Source organism: Indicator indicator, chromosome 10 (assembly GCF_027791375.1).
Source record: "Indicator indicator isolate 239-I01 chromosome 10, UM_Iind_1.1, whole genome shotgun sequence".
Classification (NCBI taxonomy): domain Eukaryota; kingdom Metazoa; phylum Chordata; class Aves; order Piciformes; family Indicatoridae; genus Indicator; species Indicator indicator.
In genome coordinates this window covers 19,927,161-19,945,194 of record NC_072019.1, presented here as the reverse complement: position 1 = coordinate 19,945,194, position 18,034 = coordinate 19,927,161, and the positions used below count along the sequence as shown (strand labels likewise).

The 18,034-nt window shown below is 48.4% G+C and overlaps 1 protein-coding gene across 1 annotated transcript in view; it reads right to left on the bottom strand.

The window, feature by feature from the left end:
• SZT2 (SZT2 subunit of KICSTOR complex) overlaps positions 1–18,034 on the bottom strand; it is a 55,914-nt gene that overhangs the window by 26,005 nt on the left and 11,875 nt on the right. Inside the window, exons 10-31 of the mRNA XM_054384618.1 lie at positions 16,739–16,970; positions 15,951–16,080; positions 14,550–14,692; positions 13,828–13,980; positions 13,396–13,510; positions 11,418–11,623; positions 10,799–11,023; positions 10,315–10,393; positions 9,888–9,982; positions 9,462–9,630; positions 8,848–8,962; positions 7,350–7,463; positions 6,651–6,848; positions 6,419–6,531; positions 4,923–5,064; positions 3,571–3,769; positions 3,242–3,354; positions 2,531–2,789; positions 988–1,153; positions 820–912; positions 565–646; positions 145–426 (exon numbers count right to left, since the gene is read on the bottom strand). Coding sequence (XP_054240593.1) covers positions 145–426; positions 565–646; positions 820–912; positions 988–1,153; positions 2,531–2,789; positions 3,242–3,354; positions 3,571–3,769; positions 4,923–5,064; positions 6,419–6,531; positions 6,651–6,848; positions 7,350–7,463; positions 8,848–8,962; positions 9,462–9,630; positions 9,888–9,982; positions 10,315–10,393; positions 10,799–11,023; positions 11,418–11,623; positions 13,396–13,510; positions 13,828–13,980; positions 14,550–14,692; positions 15,951–16,080; positions 16,739–16,970 — 3,423 coding nt within the window. The remainder of the gene's footprint in view (positions 1–144; positions 427–564; positions 647–819; positions 913–987; positions 1,154–2,530; positions 2,790–3,241; positions 3,355–3,570; positions 3,770–4,922; positions 5,065–6,418; positions 6,532–6,650; positions 6,849–7,349; positions 7,464–8,847; positions 8,963–9,461; positions 9,631–9,887; positions 9,983–10,314; positions 10,394–10,798; positions 11,024–11,417; positions 11,624–13,395; positions 13,511–13,827; positions 13,981–14,549; positions 14,693–15,950; positions 16,081–16,738; positions 16,971–18,034) is intronic.

Here is an 18,034-nt window from a genome sequence, read left to right as displayed (position 1 = left end):
CTGGGAGACTCCCTCTATGGGGAGGGTTGGTCCAGAGGCACTGCAGTTTAGGACATGGCATGTTTGTTCCAGGGGCTGCTCACCCATCAGGGACCTGACAGAAGCCCTACTATCCCTTAATGTCACAGCAAGACTTGCTCTTACCTAGACAAGTTGGGAGGGACTGGACAGGCATGGAGCTGTGCTGGCTACGCAGCTTCACTGAGCAGGTGAGGTGCACAAAGAGTGGGGGCATCTCCTCCTCCAGGAACTCCTGCTCATTCAGTGAGCCTCCTCCTAGCACGCTGAAGGAGTCATCATCCTGGTTCACGGTGTTGGAGTCTGAGAGGGAATCTGTGTCTGGGAACTCATGCTCCAGCTTCTCACGGTACTCCACCTCCAGCTCTGGGTCACTCTCTGTGGCAATGCAGCATCCAGATACAGTTCCTGTTGATACAGATTCCCTGTTAGTAAACCAGACTCGCATCCCCAGAGACCTTATGAGACACAACCAAGCTCTGAAAGGCATCACCACAGAAAGACTAAAGACATTTTCTTCTCCAGAATAGAGTAAGCAAATTTTACCTTCTTCAGCTGCCATTTCTGCCTCTGACCCCTCCATGTCCTCACTGCCCTTCCTGTCTGCCTGATCCCGAGATGCCTCTTCCTGAGATGGAGAGAAGAAGGGCAGATACTAGAACCATGCCAGGCAGTGAAGCAGGCTGTGGATGGCGTCCCCAGGGGCTTAGTCACGAGGGGTCTGCCAGACCCAAATTCAGATCTGACACCACGTAAAGCTACTTCCCTCCACAAGGACTGCCAGTGCAGCATTGTGCCTACCTCTTTCTTGGCTGATGGTGGGCAATAGAAGAAATAGTGAGGATTTGATGGCACTGGCTTGAAATGTAAACTTCCAATTTCCAGGAATTTTTCCTAAAAGAAAAATCCCAACCATGAAGCAGACATTCCACTCTAACCACCTGCAGGAGCCAAGGAAAGCTTTCTCACCTGGATAATTTTATGTAAGTCAGGGTGTGCCTGGCAGGGCTGTCCAATTTCCAGCAGCGAGAGGGGAAACTCTGAACAGCAGCTGGTGCCCACACTGCTCTTTGGCTCCTCTGTGGGGCTAGCAACATTATGGGAATCCTGCTCACTGTAGTCCTCCATTTCCGCACTGACAGGATTATGGACAGGTCAGGCAGGCAAAGCAAGAAACCACAGTAGCTACACACATCACCTACCCCATCCGTGAGCATCCCACCTCACAGTTCCCCACACCTCATCTGTGTAAATACAATGTGACCTGTACAGCCCCAACCCCTACTGCCCCAGAAACTTTCCTGCTACCCACCAACCCAGGTAAGTGCTCATGATGTCTGAAGCCAGGCTGAACCCATAGGCCAGGTATACTACACAATGCTACAAACCTTCCTAGGGTAACAGATGTGGCTGAGTATAGAGACAGGACAATTTGAATTACCAACACCTAGTCCAGGGCACCTCACAGCAAAAGCACCATGAGTCCTAGTGTTTTGGCAGCACAGAGCAGAGTGCAAAGCTCACGCCCATGAATCAGTCCCTAAAACTCAGGAAAAGCAATATGGATAGTGAGATGGCAGCTGGCCAAAGTACTTCCCAGGTACTTGAATTAGTAATACAGATGGCAGAACTGGGTGCAGTGTGTCACTAGCTGTACATCCTTCAGTAAAGTTTATACAATCTGCATTGGGATAGGTGATGTATTATATAAACAAAGCAAACAAACAAAAAGGGTTCTTACAGTTTTTTCTCTGAGAAAGAGACATGAAGAAGTCATCTTACTTTCCAAACATGAAGTGGTCTTTCAACCCACAGCCTCATTTCAATGACTTACAGCATAGGAAGAAATAGGTTTGGGGATTCCCAATAAATGCTACTGAATTCACATAAAGCAATTGAGGATAGTCAAGTGCAAATAGAGGAAAAGGACCTAAAGGTGGTGTTTATCTGACAGACACTGAGGCATAGTAGAGTACTTTCTCCCCTCCTTAAGTTTGCAGAGGCAACATAAATCTCATAAATGCCTTGAGGAATAGAAGGACAGTTTAGCATCAAGCACATTCTATTTCTGCCTTGACATTTCTTAATTCTTTTCTAGAGTTTTGGTTTAAAAAAATGACACTTTATTCATCAGAAAAAGATAACCACTATGCAATTTTCACCAGAGTCAACAGCAAACTCGAATGAGTCAAGCAGCAGGAGATGCATAATTTCTCCAGAAACAAGTCTGAAAGATACTTGCAGACAAACCACCCTTCGGCTCAGGCCACATGGAGCAAGCTAAGAATACACAAGAAAGTGAAAGGGTGGATGTCAATAGAGATTATAAGAGAGAAGGTCTTGGCAAACATCATACCAGGTTGGTATCTCACTGGAAATATCTGTTCTTACGCGTGGCTCTGTTAGACTCTGCCCTATAACATTCCTTCTAGCAGGCATCAGAAGGTATTTGAAGAAAGATCTGTCCTGGTCCAATACTAAGAACAGAAGAAAGACAAAGGTGGATCCCTACCTTGATTCAGAGACCAAGACACCCCGTTCCCTAGAGCTCTGCTCCTCTTCTTGCTCTATGCTGCCCACTTGGAAGCTGGCTGTCTTGGAGTGTGTATGGAAATGCTGGTGGCCCTCTCGGAATGAGCGGACGTGGCTGCACACTGTCAGCAGGAAGTTGGTGATATCAATCTCTTGGAGCAGCTCCTCACAGTAGTCCATGGCTGTAAGCAGGTCCTGAGAGCTGATGCTGTGTGACTGCTGAAGGCTCTTGAACAGCCCTACAGATTAAACACAGTGCTTGAGCACACCATCACCAGGATGCAAGGCCATGGATATCAGGCAATAGTCACAAAGATTTTCACCAAGTCTCAACACAGAGCTGCAGTCAGTGCAGGTGCTGGAAGACAAGACTCAGCCAGAATGCCTAATGCTACAGGTTAGCATGAGCTTGTGTCATACCACAGAGCCCTAGGGATCTGCCACCCTGAAGGTGAAAGAAAAAAGACAAAGCAGGGATCCTCTTCCACAGCACTTCATGGGTCTAGAAACAGCCTATGCAAGGCCCACAGGGAATCTTTACATCCCCCCTGGTAGGGGAATCAATCTCACAGCTCCTCCCTTTACTCAATGTAAATTCACAATAAAAATGAGACATTGCTTTCATAAAAGAAGATTCAGGGTCCAGCCCCAACCCCAACTCCGCCTCAGCTCCTGCTGTGCTGCTCCTCACCTTTTACATAGCACTGGTGAGAGTGCTCCTGCAGCAGTGTGCAGTAACTCACCAACTCTTTATGCTTGTGGTCTAGCCAAGCAGCAGCAGAAGGACGTTCCAGAGACTGGGATCTGGAAAAGAGAAACCACAGCCATCAGCACACGTAAGCACATTTTTGGCTATAAACAGCTCTAGCACCAATAAATCAGGGTCCCAGGGCCTGCAGAGGCAGTGGCTGCTGTAAGACAAGAGAGGCCAAGCCAAGAGAATAAGGCAGGGCTAGAGCCAGCCACTTCCAAGCAAGCTCCTCTGTTTCTTGTCTAGGAATCAAGCATGGTTGGTGTTACCTGAAGAAGATATCCCGGGGAGGCCGGTGTGCCCGTGGGCTGATGAGCTGCTCTCGTAACATCTCCAAAGAGCAGCTGTAGATGTAAACGGGGCAGCGAAATCGATGGCACTCGCCCAGCTGGGAGTTCTGGTGACAGAAGGAGATGTGGACATCTCTCCGTGAGGGGCCACCCTGTTCTCCGGGGTCACGGCTCACTTCTGCAAAAGAAACAATTCTGACATAAAGGCCTTCAGTGGGATTCTCATTCCTGGTCTGAGAGGTCACAGCCCTCACAGGTAAGTATTGGGTTTACAGCTTCTCACCACTCAATCCTCAGGAGCCATACCCCTCACCCAGCACTCAACCACTCAGCCCCATCTTTTCACCACACTGATTGTTTTCTTGGGCAGCCATGATTGTTCATCACCATCACCTTCTGCAGCAGCAGAACGCTCCATCCTCATTGCAGTCTTGGCTGACTGCACCAGGGGCATTTCTGTGAGCATCATGAAAGCTGGCTGAGGCTTCACAGAGCTCTTTGCCCTGACCCTGACTCTGCTCACTGCCAAGCAGGAGCTGACAGGCTTGAGCAGCCCGTTATTCCTCCTACCTCAATCTGCCCATCAGTGTGCTCAGGAATAGCAAAGACACCAATACTAATACTTTAGCAAGCTGTTGTCCTGAGGGCAGTACCATGGGCTGGTGTTATGCTGAGGGTAGGCAATGGCACTGCAGCATCCCCTTCTTCAGACTCAACCTGCGCTTGCTCTGCATGGACAGGTCCCAAGGTATCCTCTCCAGATCGGCTTTCATCTTTTGGAGGTTTATCCAACCCACAAGCCATCAGCTTCTGTACATCTGGAAAAAAAAAAAAAAGTAAAAATCATCCTCTGCCCAGTGAGAACAGTTTCATTCCTCCTTCTACATTCCCAAGATGGCAGATGTCCCTGCTCTTTGAGTGCAAGAGCAGCTCCAGAGAGTACTTCCAGCTGAACCTAGCAGTGTTCATCAGCAGTTCAGTGGCAGCCAGACCTATATCAGCGCCCAGAAGCAGTGCTCTCCCAGACCAATCTATCAGCAGTCTCTACTCCATTCATTAACAACCCTACTAGGAAAACGGTTCGATGGTTGCAGACAGCAAATAACATAAAGCCACATTCCCTGCCTGAAAATATCATATGGGTAGCACCATGTCCAAGGAGAGAAGAACAAGACATTCAGTGCTTTGCACTGCTCTATTCCTGGCCGTATGGCGGAAAAAGACTGGGTCTAGACTCCTCTCTCTTTCCATCCTACCAGAGCTGATCATGCTTTTGCGGAGCAGGTGTTTGGGACTTCTGCTTCCTCTCCGCCCCCCTCAGGCGGCCTCACCTGAAAAGGTAGCTGGCAGGAAGGTCAGGAACACATGCTGCTGGTTGACCAGCTTGGCATAGCATCGCCATTGTGGGGGAAAGGGTCCTGTGGTGTCACTGAGGGTCACATCATCCTCAGGCAGCTCTGTGTTGCCGAGGCTCTGGTGAAAGAGCAGAAGCTAGATAAGCTCATAATGCATGACAGAGGCATACCTTGAAATAGATAGCAACCACACAGAGCAAGTTCCTCCAAGACTGCTACTCAGCACAGTGCTGTAATCACCCTGGCCACCCTCTGCACCATTCTCAGAGCAGCCTGGCTCCATGAAGCATAACACACGCAGTCAGGAGATACTTAGCCAGTTTTGCCAGGGCCAGTTCTGATCCCCAGGCAGCAATTGCCAATGGTGTGTGAGTAATCTGCAGCACACCATCAGTGCTGCTGTAACAGGCTAGACCCATGGTGAGTGCAACTATCCACACATCTAGAATTATAGAATCAGTCAGGGTTGGAAGAGTCCACAAGGATCATCTAGTTCTAACCCCCCTGCCATGGTCAGGGACACCTCACACTAGATCAGGCTGGCCAGAGCCTCATCCAGTCTGGCCTTAAACACCTCCAGGGATGGGGCCTCCGCCACCTCCCTGGACAACCCATTCCAGGCTCTCACCACTCTTATGGCAAAGAACTTGTTCCTCACCTCCAGTCTGAATCTCCCCACTTCCAGCTTTATTCCATTCCCCCTAGTCCTATCACTACCTGATGTCCTAAAAAGTCCCTCCCCAGCTTTCCTGTAGGCCCCTTTCAGGTGCTGGAAGGCCACAACAAGGTCACCTCGGAGCCTTCTCTTCTCCAGACTAAACAGCCCCAACTCTTTCAGTCTGTCCTCATAGGAGAGGTGCTCCAGCCTTATGATCATCCTTGTGGCCCTTCTCTGGACACATTCCAGGTGGGATCTCACCAGAGCAGAGTAGAGGGGGAGAATCACCTCCCTTGACCTGCTGGCCACACATCTCCTGATGCAGCCCAGGATCTGGTTGGCTTTCCGGGCTGCAAGCGCACATTGACAGCTCACGTTGAGCTTCTTGTCCACCAGCACCTCCAAGTCCCTCTCCTCAGGACTGCTCTCCAGCCAGTCACTGCCTAGCCTGTATTTGTGCTTGGGATTGCCTCGACCAAGATGCAGGACCCTGCATTTGGTCTTGTTGAACCTCATGAAGTTGGCTTGTGCCCACCTCTCCAGCCTGTCAAGGTCTCTCTGGATGGCATCCCTTCCCTCCAGCATGTCTGCTGCACCACACAGCTTGGTGTCATCAGCAAACTTGCTGAGGGTGCACTCAATCTAACAGATTCATGCTTGACTTCAGCCACAGGTTACAGCCTCAACTGCTGCCAAGCATGGGAGAACCACGAGCCTTTTAATCTCAACTCTCCACTAACTATCCTGCTCTTCAACAGCTGCTGCTTGCCTTCAGAGGGGGCTTAGGAAAAGGACAGTAGCAGTGTAGCTGCACCTGCAGAGTACTTGTGGAGCCAGTCATATCTCTGGTGCCATTGCTGCCAGCAAGATGATAGGATGCAGAAGCATCCTGCTGCTCCAGGGTCCCAGAGGCTTTCAGGGTTTCTTCTGAAACAGAGCACAGAGAAATCAACCTGAGAAACATCAGCTGAGAAACAGACTTAAAAGCAAGGCTCCTGAAACACCCTAGCTCACGATGCCACTGCTGCTATACTCCTGGCCCTTACCTCTGATCACAGGGAGTATGAAGGGGGGTTGATGGCCATCACGATCCCGTTGCAGAACCTGCTCCATGAAAGCCACATGATCAGCATCAGCCATGGGGATCTCTCGGTCACTGAGGTCATGCTGCAGGCAGCCATGGAAGAGGTTTAGTAGCATTTCATTGGGCACAAACGAAGAGTCCTTGGTCACCTCCTCATTCTCTGCTCCAAAACAGAACCATGGCAGCTTCAGAGAAAGCATCTCCACAGCCACCACCTGCCCAGGACCCCAGAAGACAGCACTTTGCAAAGCAGTGCTTCAACACAGCTAGGAGTTTCCCCCAGCAACTCTCTGAGGCTGACTTGGAGGGCTGTTGAGGAAACCCTGGAGCTCCAGCATCATTAGTGAACCTGCACTGACTCACCCTCCTACCCTAACTGTTCTGGAGATGTTTGGGGCTAAGGACATGAAACCACCATCAAAGAGCAACAGCCTAGGTTTAATGTTTTCAAAAGCAGCTCTTCTAAAACATCATCCCAATAAAGACAGCAATATACCTGCACAGCCCTGGGGTCACAGAGGCAGGAAGACTACAACTACACTGAGCTACTGAAAGAGCCACAGCAGCTCTCACGTGCCTGCTGCCCAGGGAGACAAGCACACAAGATGCCCATTGCCACAGAGGAAGTACAAGAGGAAGTAGGTGGTGAAGAGCCCCTTACCTTTTGTCAGCATTAGGAAGAACATTTCAACTTGCTGACACCTGGGCAACAGCTTCATGAGGTTGAACTGGAATGGGATCTCATGCACTCGAAAACCAGCCCCCATGTCTGGATCTGCAACAAGAATTGGGAATGCAACATGCCTGTGGGTATCACATAGCCCTGCCTCAGGCCACCTCTGCATTTAGGGTGCCAGTTCTCAACAGGGAGCACAAGTTACACACCAACACTGCCTCAACTCCCTCTGCATCCCTCTCCCCTCCAAAGCAAAGAGAATTAATGTGAAGAAAGGGCAACGCCTGCTGGAAGGTGCAGCAGTTTGTGAGCTACCTACAGAGAGGTACCACACTGAGAGAGTCCCCTGGGCTTATCACCACCTTGATACAAGGCGGGACAAGAAGCCACCAAGAGATCATACATGGCTCAGACCCACAGCTGCTGGGGAACATGATCAGTACATCAGCGTTGCAGGTTACACTGCTGGGGAGTAATGGCCATGCTGGGACCAGAGGCAGCCTGAATAAGCAGTGCAGTCAGTGACTCTCTGCTCTTGGGAGAGATCTCCCATCTGGCAGGCTCTGCACACCCCTGCAGGTGCTTCCTGTCCTCTTCCTCAGGAAGGAGCCTCTTCCCTCCAGCCCCTGAGTTTTCCTGGCCCTCCACCCCTCCCACAGCAGCAGTGATAAGATCCAACAGGGTTCCTTCAGGTCCTGTTCTCAGCTTTTGGGATGATCCTGGTTCTCTCACACCCACTCATCTGCTGTGTTACTCACTGCAAGGTAAGGAAATAAAAGATCTAGAATGGGGCAAACTAGTAAAAAGAAAGGAAAAAGTGAGATTCTGGAAAAGATTGCCTGACAAGGGTGAAACACCCCTTCCTCCATACTCCAGGAGCTGTCAATGAACTGTTAATCATGTCACATCAGATACACAATCCTATCATGAAGGAAGAGGACAGATGAAAATTCCTAAGGTTCTCTTTCCTACCTTTGTGGGCTAACGGAGCATTCACAGAGGGTCCAGAAATGAACAGGGCAATCAGAAAGCAAGCACCTTGCAAGTGAGGACAGAGGAGCTCTTCCTTCACATCATTTACAACTTCTGAATGACCAACTGCCCTGACATACCCTGCCCATTACTGTACAGGTGAGTGTATCTTCCATCTGCTTTGGAAGCTGGTCTCTCACATAATTACAGAATGGTTGAGGTTGGAAAGGACCAATGCAGGTCATATGGTCCAATCCTTCTGCTCAAGCAGACCTTAGTCACTTCTCCAGCCTGGGAAGAGAACCTCAATGCTTTGTTTGGCCTTCCAGGATGAAGATATTTTTCTGGCAGCTTTGCACAAGTTCAAAGTGACCCACAGCCACTGAAGTCTAGAAACTTGTCACAAAAATACTCTTCCACCTTCCAAAAACCTCTAACGGGCGTGAAGGCATTCAGGTCATAGCTACCTCTTGCTCCATCAAACCTCCTAGGACATACATGCTGGACTCACCTTCAGTAGCTTTACTGTCTGAAGGAGCACAGACCCACTCCTTGTTCTGGCACAACTGGCTGATGTACTCGAAGGTCAGCATGGTGGCAATGCACGCAAGGTCCCGGGGATAGAGCTGTAATAAGCAGTCAAGGCTCAGATGCATGCAGCAGAATTATTATCCCCAAGTGCAGGAGAAAACAGTCTAAAAGCAAGGAGGGGAAGCACTCATAATCCCATGTCCTGACTTGCCCTATTCTCACTCATTGTTCTCTCCTTCTCCACCAGCCCTTTAGCCTCTTCTTGCTTTGTTCAGGAGGTATACTGGCAGTACTGTCTGCATTCCCCACTCTGGTCCAGCTTGCTCCCCACAAATGGAACGAGTCTTGACATAGAAATTTGTATTTTGTGCTTTTCTATCTATCCCAGTCTATCCCAGAGCAGCACTGCATTCACTGCCTTGCAATCCAGAAACCTCTTCTGTTCAGTATCCCAGTTCCTCTTTTAGAAATCTCAGGCTCTTTATTAACATCAGTCCCATCAATTCTGGCCCTCAATAAGTCACCTGCAGTGCTGTGGTGCACTTGCAATAAACCCTTCTCCACAAAAGACCCCCTACCCCTTCAGGAACTCACTGCTTTAGGTATTTTCTGGTAGGGCAAGCCATGGAGGTGCTTCCAGTTCTCAGCAGTACTGTGGACATGGCCACTCTGTGGCTCTACCCAGCACTCGGTAACCAGGTTCAGTTCTGTGTCCACCTCAATGGCCTCTACCTCTGTATCATTGTCATCATCTGTGGAAAAGCTGGAGGAAAGACATAAGGCAAGTCCTGTGAGATGGCACAGAGCTAGCACATTGCAGCTTCTCTCAGAGCTGTGGAAGCAGCCATGAAACTCTAGGTTTGCAAGCAAAGCCCTGTCTCACTGGTTAGCCATCCACAACATCTAGTTGTCTGTACTAGCTGATGGGGCACTCCCTCCTTCTCACACCACCTACTAAGGGGAAGTCTGGAGCTGTGACTTCACTGCCAGCCCTCCCTGGGATCAGGGCAACAGCCTCACCTGTCCTTGGTGGAGGTGGAGTGGGGCGGGAAGAGGATGTACTGAACAACACAAGTATGCTTCTCCCTGCCACTGCTGCTCTCACTTGAGTCAATCTGCAAGAGAGACACTGCATGAACCCAGCTAGCAGTAACAGCCCACACCCTTACACAGCACAGCCTCATTGCCCAGTTCCACTAGCTGCAGTGAAGAGAGGAAGCCCATCCCAGCTCCATGAATGGCTACCAGCAAAGCAGGTCTCTAACTGCAGATGAAGAGAGAAAAATGCCCAACCTACAAACTGCTTTACTTCTGGGATGGAGGCAGGCCTCCCAGTATATACCAAGGGTATGTACTAGAAGCAGGTAAGAAATCCCCCTGCAGGAAGGTGAATCCACTTCAGAAGCAGCAATGAAGGACTATGTTCACACACAGCACCCAGACTCACCTGTATGGGCAGCTCCAGCACCATGTTGATAATTCCATCGCCACTGGATGCAAAGTGGAAACCCTCTGACAGACGGACCCTGGTAACAGAGTGGCAGTCAGACATAGAGGACTTCTTTACCCATACTGCAAGCCTTTAATACAAGAATGACTGTATCCTTCATCCCACAACACCTTCCTTCCCAAGATAAGGAGCTACACACAGACAAAGGGGAGATGTGATATGTGTCTCTGTGCAGATCAGCATTCTCCAGGCACAGTAACACCTCTTGCCCTTTTGCATGTTTTCCCGAACTTTCTTTGTCCTCAGCTGCAGAACTGGGTAAAGCATTGGCCCAAGCAGCCCTAGAAGCTGTGTACAGGATCAAAACCTTCTGCACAGCAGCTTCAGCTGTTACCTATAATAAGACCTCAGATCCACTCTGCTTTCTCTGCGTCCCCAGGACTAGCTGTAAAAAGCACACCCATCCAGGCATGCAACTTACTCTGTGAGTGTGGAAAGGAGCTGGGCTACAGCAGTGATGGGCACAGCTGGTGCCAGCCCCGACTGGACACTCCAGATCCAGCGCTGGTGATAGAAGTAGCGGGACAGTGAGGCCAAGGTGGAAGAGGCAGTGCGATTGGCCACCATAGTGAGTGGGCCAGACACTGGGGGATGCTCCAGGTTGAGAATGAAGGGGGCTCGGTAGTCAGAAGGCAGCTTCTCATACCTAGGAGAGGGCAGAATTGTGGCTTGCTGAGGAGGAAAGAATGCTCTGCTCAGGGCCAGAGCTATCTGGATTCACAGCTTGCTTGCTGGGCCCAGGACACAGCCCTCCAGCAGCAGAACATGGCTAGCCCAGCACAAGATCCTGCTCAGACAGCAGTAACTAAATTTACTCCCACATCATATTAGTAACAAGTTAGCCCAACACAGCAAGGCCCCCTGCTTCAAGTCACAGCCCTCCTAGCCTACAGTTGCCACTCACAACTCAAACCAAGCCCAACAAGCACCAGCTTCACAACATTCTCATCCTGCTACTGGCAGCACCATTCACAGCCTCTCTTCTCTCCCACTTCCCAGGGCAAGGAGGCTGTGCTGATAGCCTGGATCTCCATCACTACCTGATGAGTAGCTTCTCCAGGGGTTTGTGCAGAACAACGAGGCAGGGTCTGTCTGAGAGGGCTGACTGGGCCCCAGCTACAGGTGGAGACTTGGAGGGAGAACTGCTGCCAAACATTTTCCTCTTTGCTTTTGGAGTTGCCTCCTTGCTCTGGACCCTGTGGGGAAAGCGCAGCTGCAAGATTCGGTCCCGCAACTCCTCCACTATCTGTCATGGCAAAAGCAAAAGGTAAATGTGACCACCTGGAGACATACACTACTCAAAATAACCTTCCAGAACAAGAGCCTGACTAAAAGAAATATATTCTCCTTGAATATAGAGATGAGTGAGAGTTAAAGGTCATTGTACTTCTGAAACATTAGCAAGACTGAGATCAAAATTACAGAAGACTTTTAAATTCACATTTTAACAACAAATATTTTTAACAGCAAAAGAAAGGTGAAAGAAACCCAAAGGTGATTCCAAGGTGAAGAAATCACTTCCCCTAACACTGATGAAAAACAAATTAACTCCATGCCAGTTCCTCCACAGAAGCAGTCTCAGTACCCACCCTCACTCCTCCCCTCCTCAATAGCCTATAGTAAAGGTAAACTAGTACATATAAGACAGAGACAGACTCTTCCTACATCCCCTATCACATTCTATAATAAACATCTATAATAAAAGGTTTCAAGAGCTTAGGTTATTTTTTAGGTTACTGTCTTTCAAGATTCTTTCAAAATGACTTCCATCTCTAATGGCTGAGACAGGTCTCAGCGTTCCTAGATTAAACAGTATGAGAAAGACATCCTGCTATTAAGCTCTGCTGTTGTGCATGAGGTTTATCATTAAACCTTAGTCTTCTGTCTTCAAATCTTTGGTTTGTCGCACTTAGCTTTAGTGTTAGATTAGTCTGAGCAGAAGCTAACAGACATTGGAAGGACCTTCTCTTTCTGAACTGGAGATGGAGAAACAGTGCACAGAATAGAATCACAGAATGTTAGGGGTTGGAAGGGACCTGAAAAGATCATCTAGTCCAACTCCCCTGCCAGAGCAGGATCACCTAGAGCAGAACACACAGGAACGCACACAGGTGAGTTTGAATATCTCCAGAGAGGGAGACTCCACAACCCCTGTGGCTAGCCTGTTCCAGTGTTTTATCACCCTCACAGTGAAAACTTTTTTCCTCATGTTTACATGGAACTTCCTATGCCTCAACTTCCACCCATTGCCCCTTGTCCTGTCATTGGGCATCACTGAGAAGAGCCTGACTCCATCCTCTTGGTACTCAACCTTTACATACTTATAAACCCCTTAGTCTCTTCCTCTCCAAACTAAAGAGACCCAGCTCCCACTTTCTGCATCTGACTAGGACAGCCCATTTATTTTTGATACAAAGAGATTATTAAAAGTCTGTCCAGCAAAAATGAAATATTTTAAAATCCTTTTTTAGGGGGGGTATTATATTTTTTCTCTCCCTGTACTGCTCATGCAGAGCCTTGTGCACATTTTAACTCTAACTCCTCAATCCCCAAGCAATAAAATACACATGCACAATTCTCCACCAATTGAAGCTGATAGCCTAGGGAACATCTAGTGTTCCTCTGTGGTTTATCTCAGAGAAGTGGTTTATTTACAGATGAATCAGACAAGTATCTGCTGTTCCTGACAGACAGTATCGATTGTGCTTTGGTCACAAGGACAGAATAGATAACCTTTGAGTCATTTCAAGCCCCACAGTTGAATTAAGCAGTAGGAAAAACATTCATGTGACCAGTTATTCTATTCTATTGACTTTCAAGTCTTTGGGGTTAGATCTTTCACTGACTTAACACAGAAAGCTTAGTTCAGCTGACCCTTTCTGCTACACATCCATTTAAGCCTTAATGTAGTAGTTAGTTATTCGAAGATACCTGCACACAGTGTGGTCTGTGATCTACCCACCACTTAAAAAACTCTTGCTCTGCTCCTACCCTAGGAAGCAGCCAGCCAGCTCTCACCTTGTTCCTGGCCTGTGCAGGTGTGCCAATGGGGAACCCCAGCCGAAGAACCATGCAAGGAGCTTTGGAGATGATCCGCACCACATAAAATGAGGAAGGTGTTGGATCCTCGGGGCTAGGGAGGAGGGATTAAGACAGGGCTGAAAAAACATGGACCCCGCTGCTCTATTATTTCAGACCACATGGAGATCTCCTCCACAAAATTCAACAGCCCACACAACTTGGCAGCAACACATGTCAAGTTCTAGCCTGCAGAACACACCCAACAGAATGGCAGCAGTCCAGAATATGCAGGATTTCATATCGACTTGTCTTGTTATTGCTTTCTTCTAGATAACTGCTTCTGGCCCATCACAGGTTACTGATCTAACTGGATCTTTGGTCTGCCCATATGCCCAATTCCCCACACAGGACTGCTTCAGAGCCACTCACCTGTTTATCAGTTTGACGTATGAGTAGCCCTCCACCAGCACAAAGCTGCTCCAGTCCCGCAGCAAGGAGGTGAGCGCTGAGTGGGAGATGCGGCACTGGATGGTGCTGTAGCGGCCATTGTTGCCCGGTGTGTGCAGGTGCTTGGGCACAGGCCTGCAGAGTGTGGCAGAGAGCAACTTAAAAAACAGTTTCTCTTCTTCACAGGCTTTGCTACCTCCATTCTAACTCATCCTCTGACTGGTACATCAGCCTCCACAGCAGCCAATACTCAAGCACCTCACCTGCTTGTGCCTGTCAACGAAAGCCACGCTTCCTGAACACACAGGGGTACTGCTCTCCACCTTGCATCATTTCTGTCTCCCTCCATGCAATGCATGGCTATAATTTACATAACTCTGCAACTAGGACCAGCCTCAGGAAATAAATGTTTGCCAACAGCAGATGAAAGTATGTGGGATAGCTCCAACTGGACGGTCCACACCCCATGCAATCAGGAAATCCAAACCCAAGAGGGACTGGCAAAAATTCATGCTCCTGAGAAAAGCCCTACTCTTGACAAAGATAAGCCTTCACTACCCACCAGGTCCCACTAGCAAAGCCCTTTACTTGGCCACAGGCACTTGAAAGACAGCTGCAATTCTACAACTAGACTCAATTGAACGCCCTGCTTTCTCAGGCTGGCCCACACCATGCATGTGAGCTCAGCCCTGCAAGTTACATACGTGTCATGCTCCAGGAGAAGGACTATACGATGCATATGTAGCCACCTCTGCCAGAAATTGGCATCCATGGAAAGGATAGGCTTCCAGTAGGAGGCAAACTGGGAATGGCTTGAGTCAGACCCACTGTGCTGCAGGGATAGTACCTGAGAAAATGATAGACTATTCAGCAAGAAACTGTCTGGTTCCACCCAGAGAGACCAGGAACTTCTCCAGCAGCTGAGCTGTGGAGCCTAGGAGGCTGGCCACATCCCTGGCTTTTGGTAACTGCACCTCAGCAGAATAACTAAGTGTGTTCACACTGAAACAAGCAGTACCATGGAAGCAAAAATAAATTAGGTCCCTGAAATGTCAAGTTAATTAGGAATTTAACTACTTAGCATCAAGTCAATCAACCATGGAAAATAGAGCATATGTAATGGTGTGCTTTCTGATTGAGAGAGGGGATATATGGCTTGTGCCAGAGCAATTAAACACTCACATAACTCATCTGACAGTGCTCATGCAAACAGGGTACCAGCAATGGGTGGCATTGGGCAACTCTAGCATACTTATATGGTAACACTGTGACTCCACCAACCACAGCAACTCTGCTGACACAGAAATAGTGTCAGTTAGCCATAAGGTGAGATGCTCTAGATATACCATGGGATACATAACCCTACACAGTGATAATTTATTAGGCAAAGCTAAAGAAGTAAAGGGCTTAAGAAATAAAATTAAAGAGACGTTTTTCTTCAATTAAAGCTCCCCTGGCTTTTTTATCCACTAGTCATCTTCTGCCATTGCCAAGGACTTTGCTAACAGGTAATAGATACTATGCTAGCGTTTCTGCTCAGTGAGCTACAATGAGTTTGAATTTTGCAGTGGAAACTATTAATTCATATTTAGTTTAGTTTCTGCTGTGCAGATGACAAGGCCTCTCTCTTGCAACTTCCACGTGAGTGCTCAGAGCAATAAGCCTATTAAATACTACAGAGCACATCATCTGAGGGTGCTGAGCCACCTTGCCAGGGGACAAGACTGCCAGCAGCAACCCCACACATGTGATGTATCCACTGAAAAAGCATGGCAAAAATGTGTTAGCCTCCTCCTTGGTCTTTCACATCACAACTGCAGAAGGCTTCACAGCACACCTAGGAGACTTGCTGTGGGTCTCAAAGGTGTAGCTGCAGCAAGAGACATGGGGTGATGTTTCCAAGGCAAGAGTATGGGAAGGGACGTTCACAGGAACTACACTGCACCTGGACTCTGCTACCAAGCAGGACAAGGAGGAAGAAATGAAGCCTGAGAATTACAGATGATCTTGATTGCCTGTTGGGAATCAACATCCCTGGGTGCAAGACAGAATAGGTAGGAGGGGCAATCTACCCCCAAATTAAATGTGAGAGAGAGGGAACATACCGGCGTCGTGGAGCCTGGTGGGATGTAGAATAGGGGCACGCCATTCTTGGTGCTCTCAGGAATGGTGAAGTGTTCTGGGACTGTGTCAAAAGACTGCAGATGAACCAGCATTTGGTCTGTTTGGTTGATGCTGAAAGAGAACAGGCAGGTAGGCACAAAAGCCCACACTCTCCCCCTTGCTGCCCCAGTCAGCCCAGTGCCTGCACACACAGCATTCTGTACATATTGGGAGCCCACCTACACCACCATAGCTTTCTAGGGCAATGCTGGGATTCAATGCTTGACTGCAAAGAGCATGTTAATGGAGTTCAATTATAACAGCCTAATATATGAGGAGAATGATCATTTGGGAATGAAACACTGGGAAAGGAATTTGCTGAATAGCAGGGAGCATTGCTGTCCAGGAAACAGTTATAACCTTCAAACCTAGAGACGTGAAGTGTTTCTCCTAGTGTGACCATGCAGTACAGCTGCAAGGCTGCACTGTAAGAACCACCACCACCACCACAGGACAGCAGCCAGAGTTAATTTTTGCATCACAGGATCAGGACTCAAGGCAGTAATACTTTCACCATGAAGCAATCTCACTGACTAGGTCACAGGCCAGTCTGAGACCTTTCCTTGGCTAGATGGCAAACTTGTCACCAGTGACGCCTCTTCCTCAGAGCACATTCCTCTGGGACCTTCAATTGGGATGGCCATCTGCATAACCCATGCTCCAGCATGCCAAAGAAGGAATTTCTCAGTTACACCAGATATGAGGAACTGATGAGTATGGTCTGGCTCACCTCTGCAAGGTGTTCCAGAAGCGCCGGATGACTGTAGTGCGGTACAGACTGGTGATAGGCTTCCTCATGGTGCAACTTATGTCATGCAAGATGTCATAGCTTCCCTCCATCGTCACCTCCACCCATGTGCTGCGCTTTGATGGGTCCAGGGGCCAGGGTGTCACAGCTAAGTACTCTATCCTCATGTTATGCTTCCAAAGCAGCACTAGTTTCACCTCCAGTTGAGATCCACCTGCACAGGTGCAGATGAATAAGTTCAAGTGCTTGTTTGGTACACATCTGAGCTTTTCCTCCAACCAGGGACTCCCAAGTACTGTGAAATTGCTACGAGACGGACAAAGTAATCCAACAACATTTACTCTAGCTGAAGTCATTCTCTCTTCTCCCCAATAGAGGGAGGCTTTGCTTACAGAGTAGCATGTGGTGAACAGTTCTCACTCTACAGTACCTGCAGTATCTACATTAGAGAAGGCAACTAAAACTAGGAGGAGGTGGTAACATTTGCAACAGGCTCTCTTCTTTAGAGTCTCGTCTTTGCTACCAAGAAAACTGTTGCTTTGCACAGATGAGCAAGGTCTTCAAACGATAAAGTTTTTTCATCTGCACCCTACAGAGCTAATCTATCCCATTGCAGAAGCATGGGCATTTGGACATAAACAACCTGGAGGTGAGACCCAGTTCTTGCATTAAACTCCATGTTCTTCCTGTACAGACATTATTTCACACAATCTGCAACTTCAAGCATCAAAAGCTTCTCACCATGTTTACTCTTTTCTCCTCCCAAAGTTAAGAAGTTAAAGATTCACCCATTCTTCAAACTGCACATTGACCTTTTCCTTTAAGCATGCCATTGCATCTCTAGTAAGACTAACACAAACACCTGACAGCAAGCCTCACTGAGCCAGAAGGGCTGTCACACTCTTGCTGACTATGCATGTGTATTTGTACTGAAACAACCCAGGAAACACATGACTTTCTATAACAGTGCCACGCTGCTGTTTCAACTGCTCACTCATCTATTCTGATGTCCAGCCTGCTCTATAGTTTGCTGGACTTGCAGCATTTGCGAGGTAAGTGATTGGATGTGCTGGAAACTGTCCGAACAGGTCATCAGCCTGGATCCCATGTTTCCACAGAGTTGCATTTGCTGCTGTCATAGGCACATCATGCCACCCCCCTCACAGCTTGATTACATTCCATTTTAAAGCCAGCTTCTGTTTTGCTCCATGGTCCCTGCTGCTAGGCTTCCTCTGTCAGTGTTTAGAAGTAACATGCCAAATTCATGCTTGGTTGTTC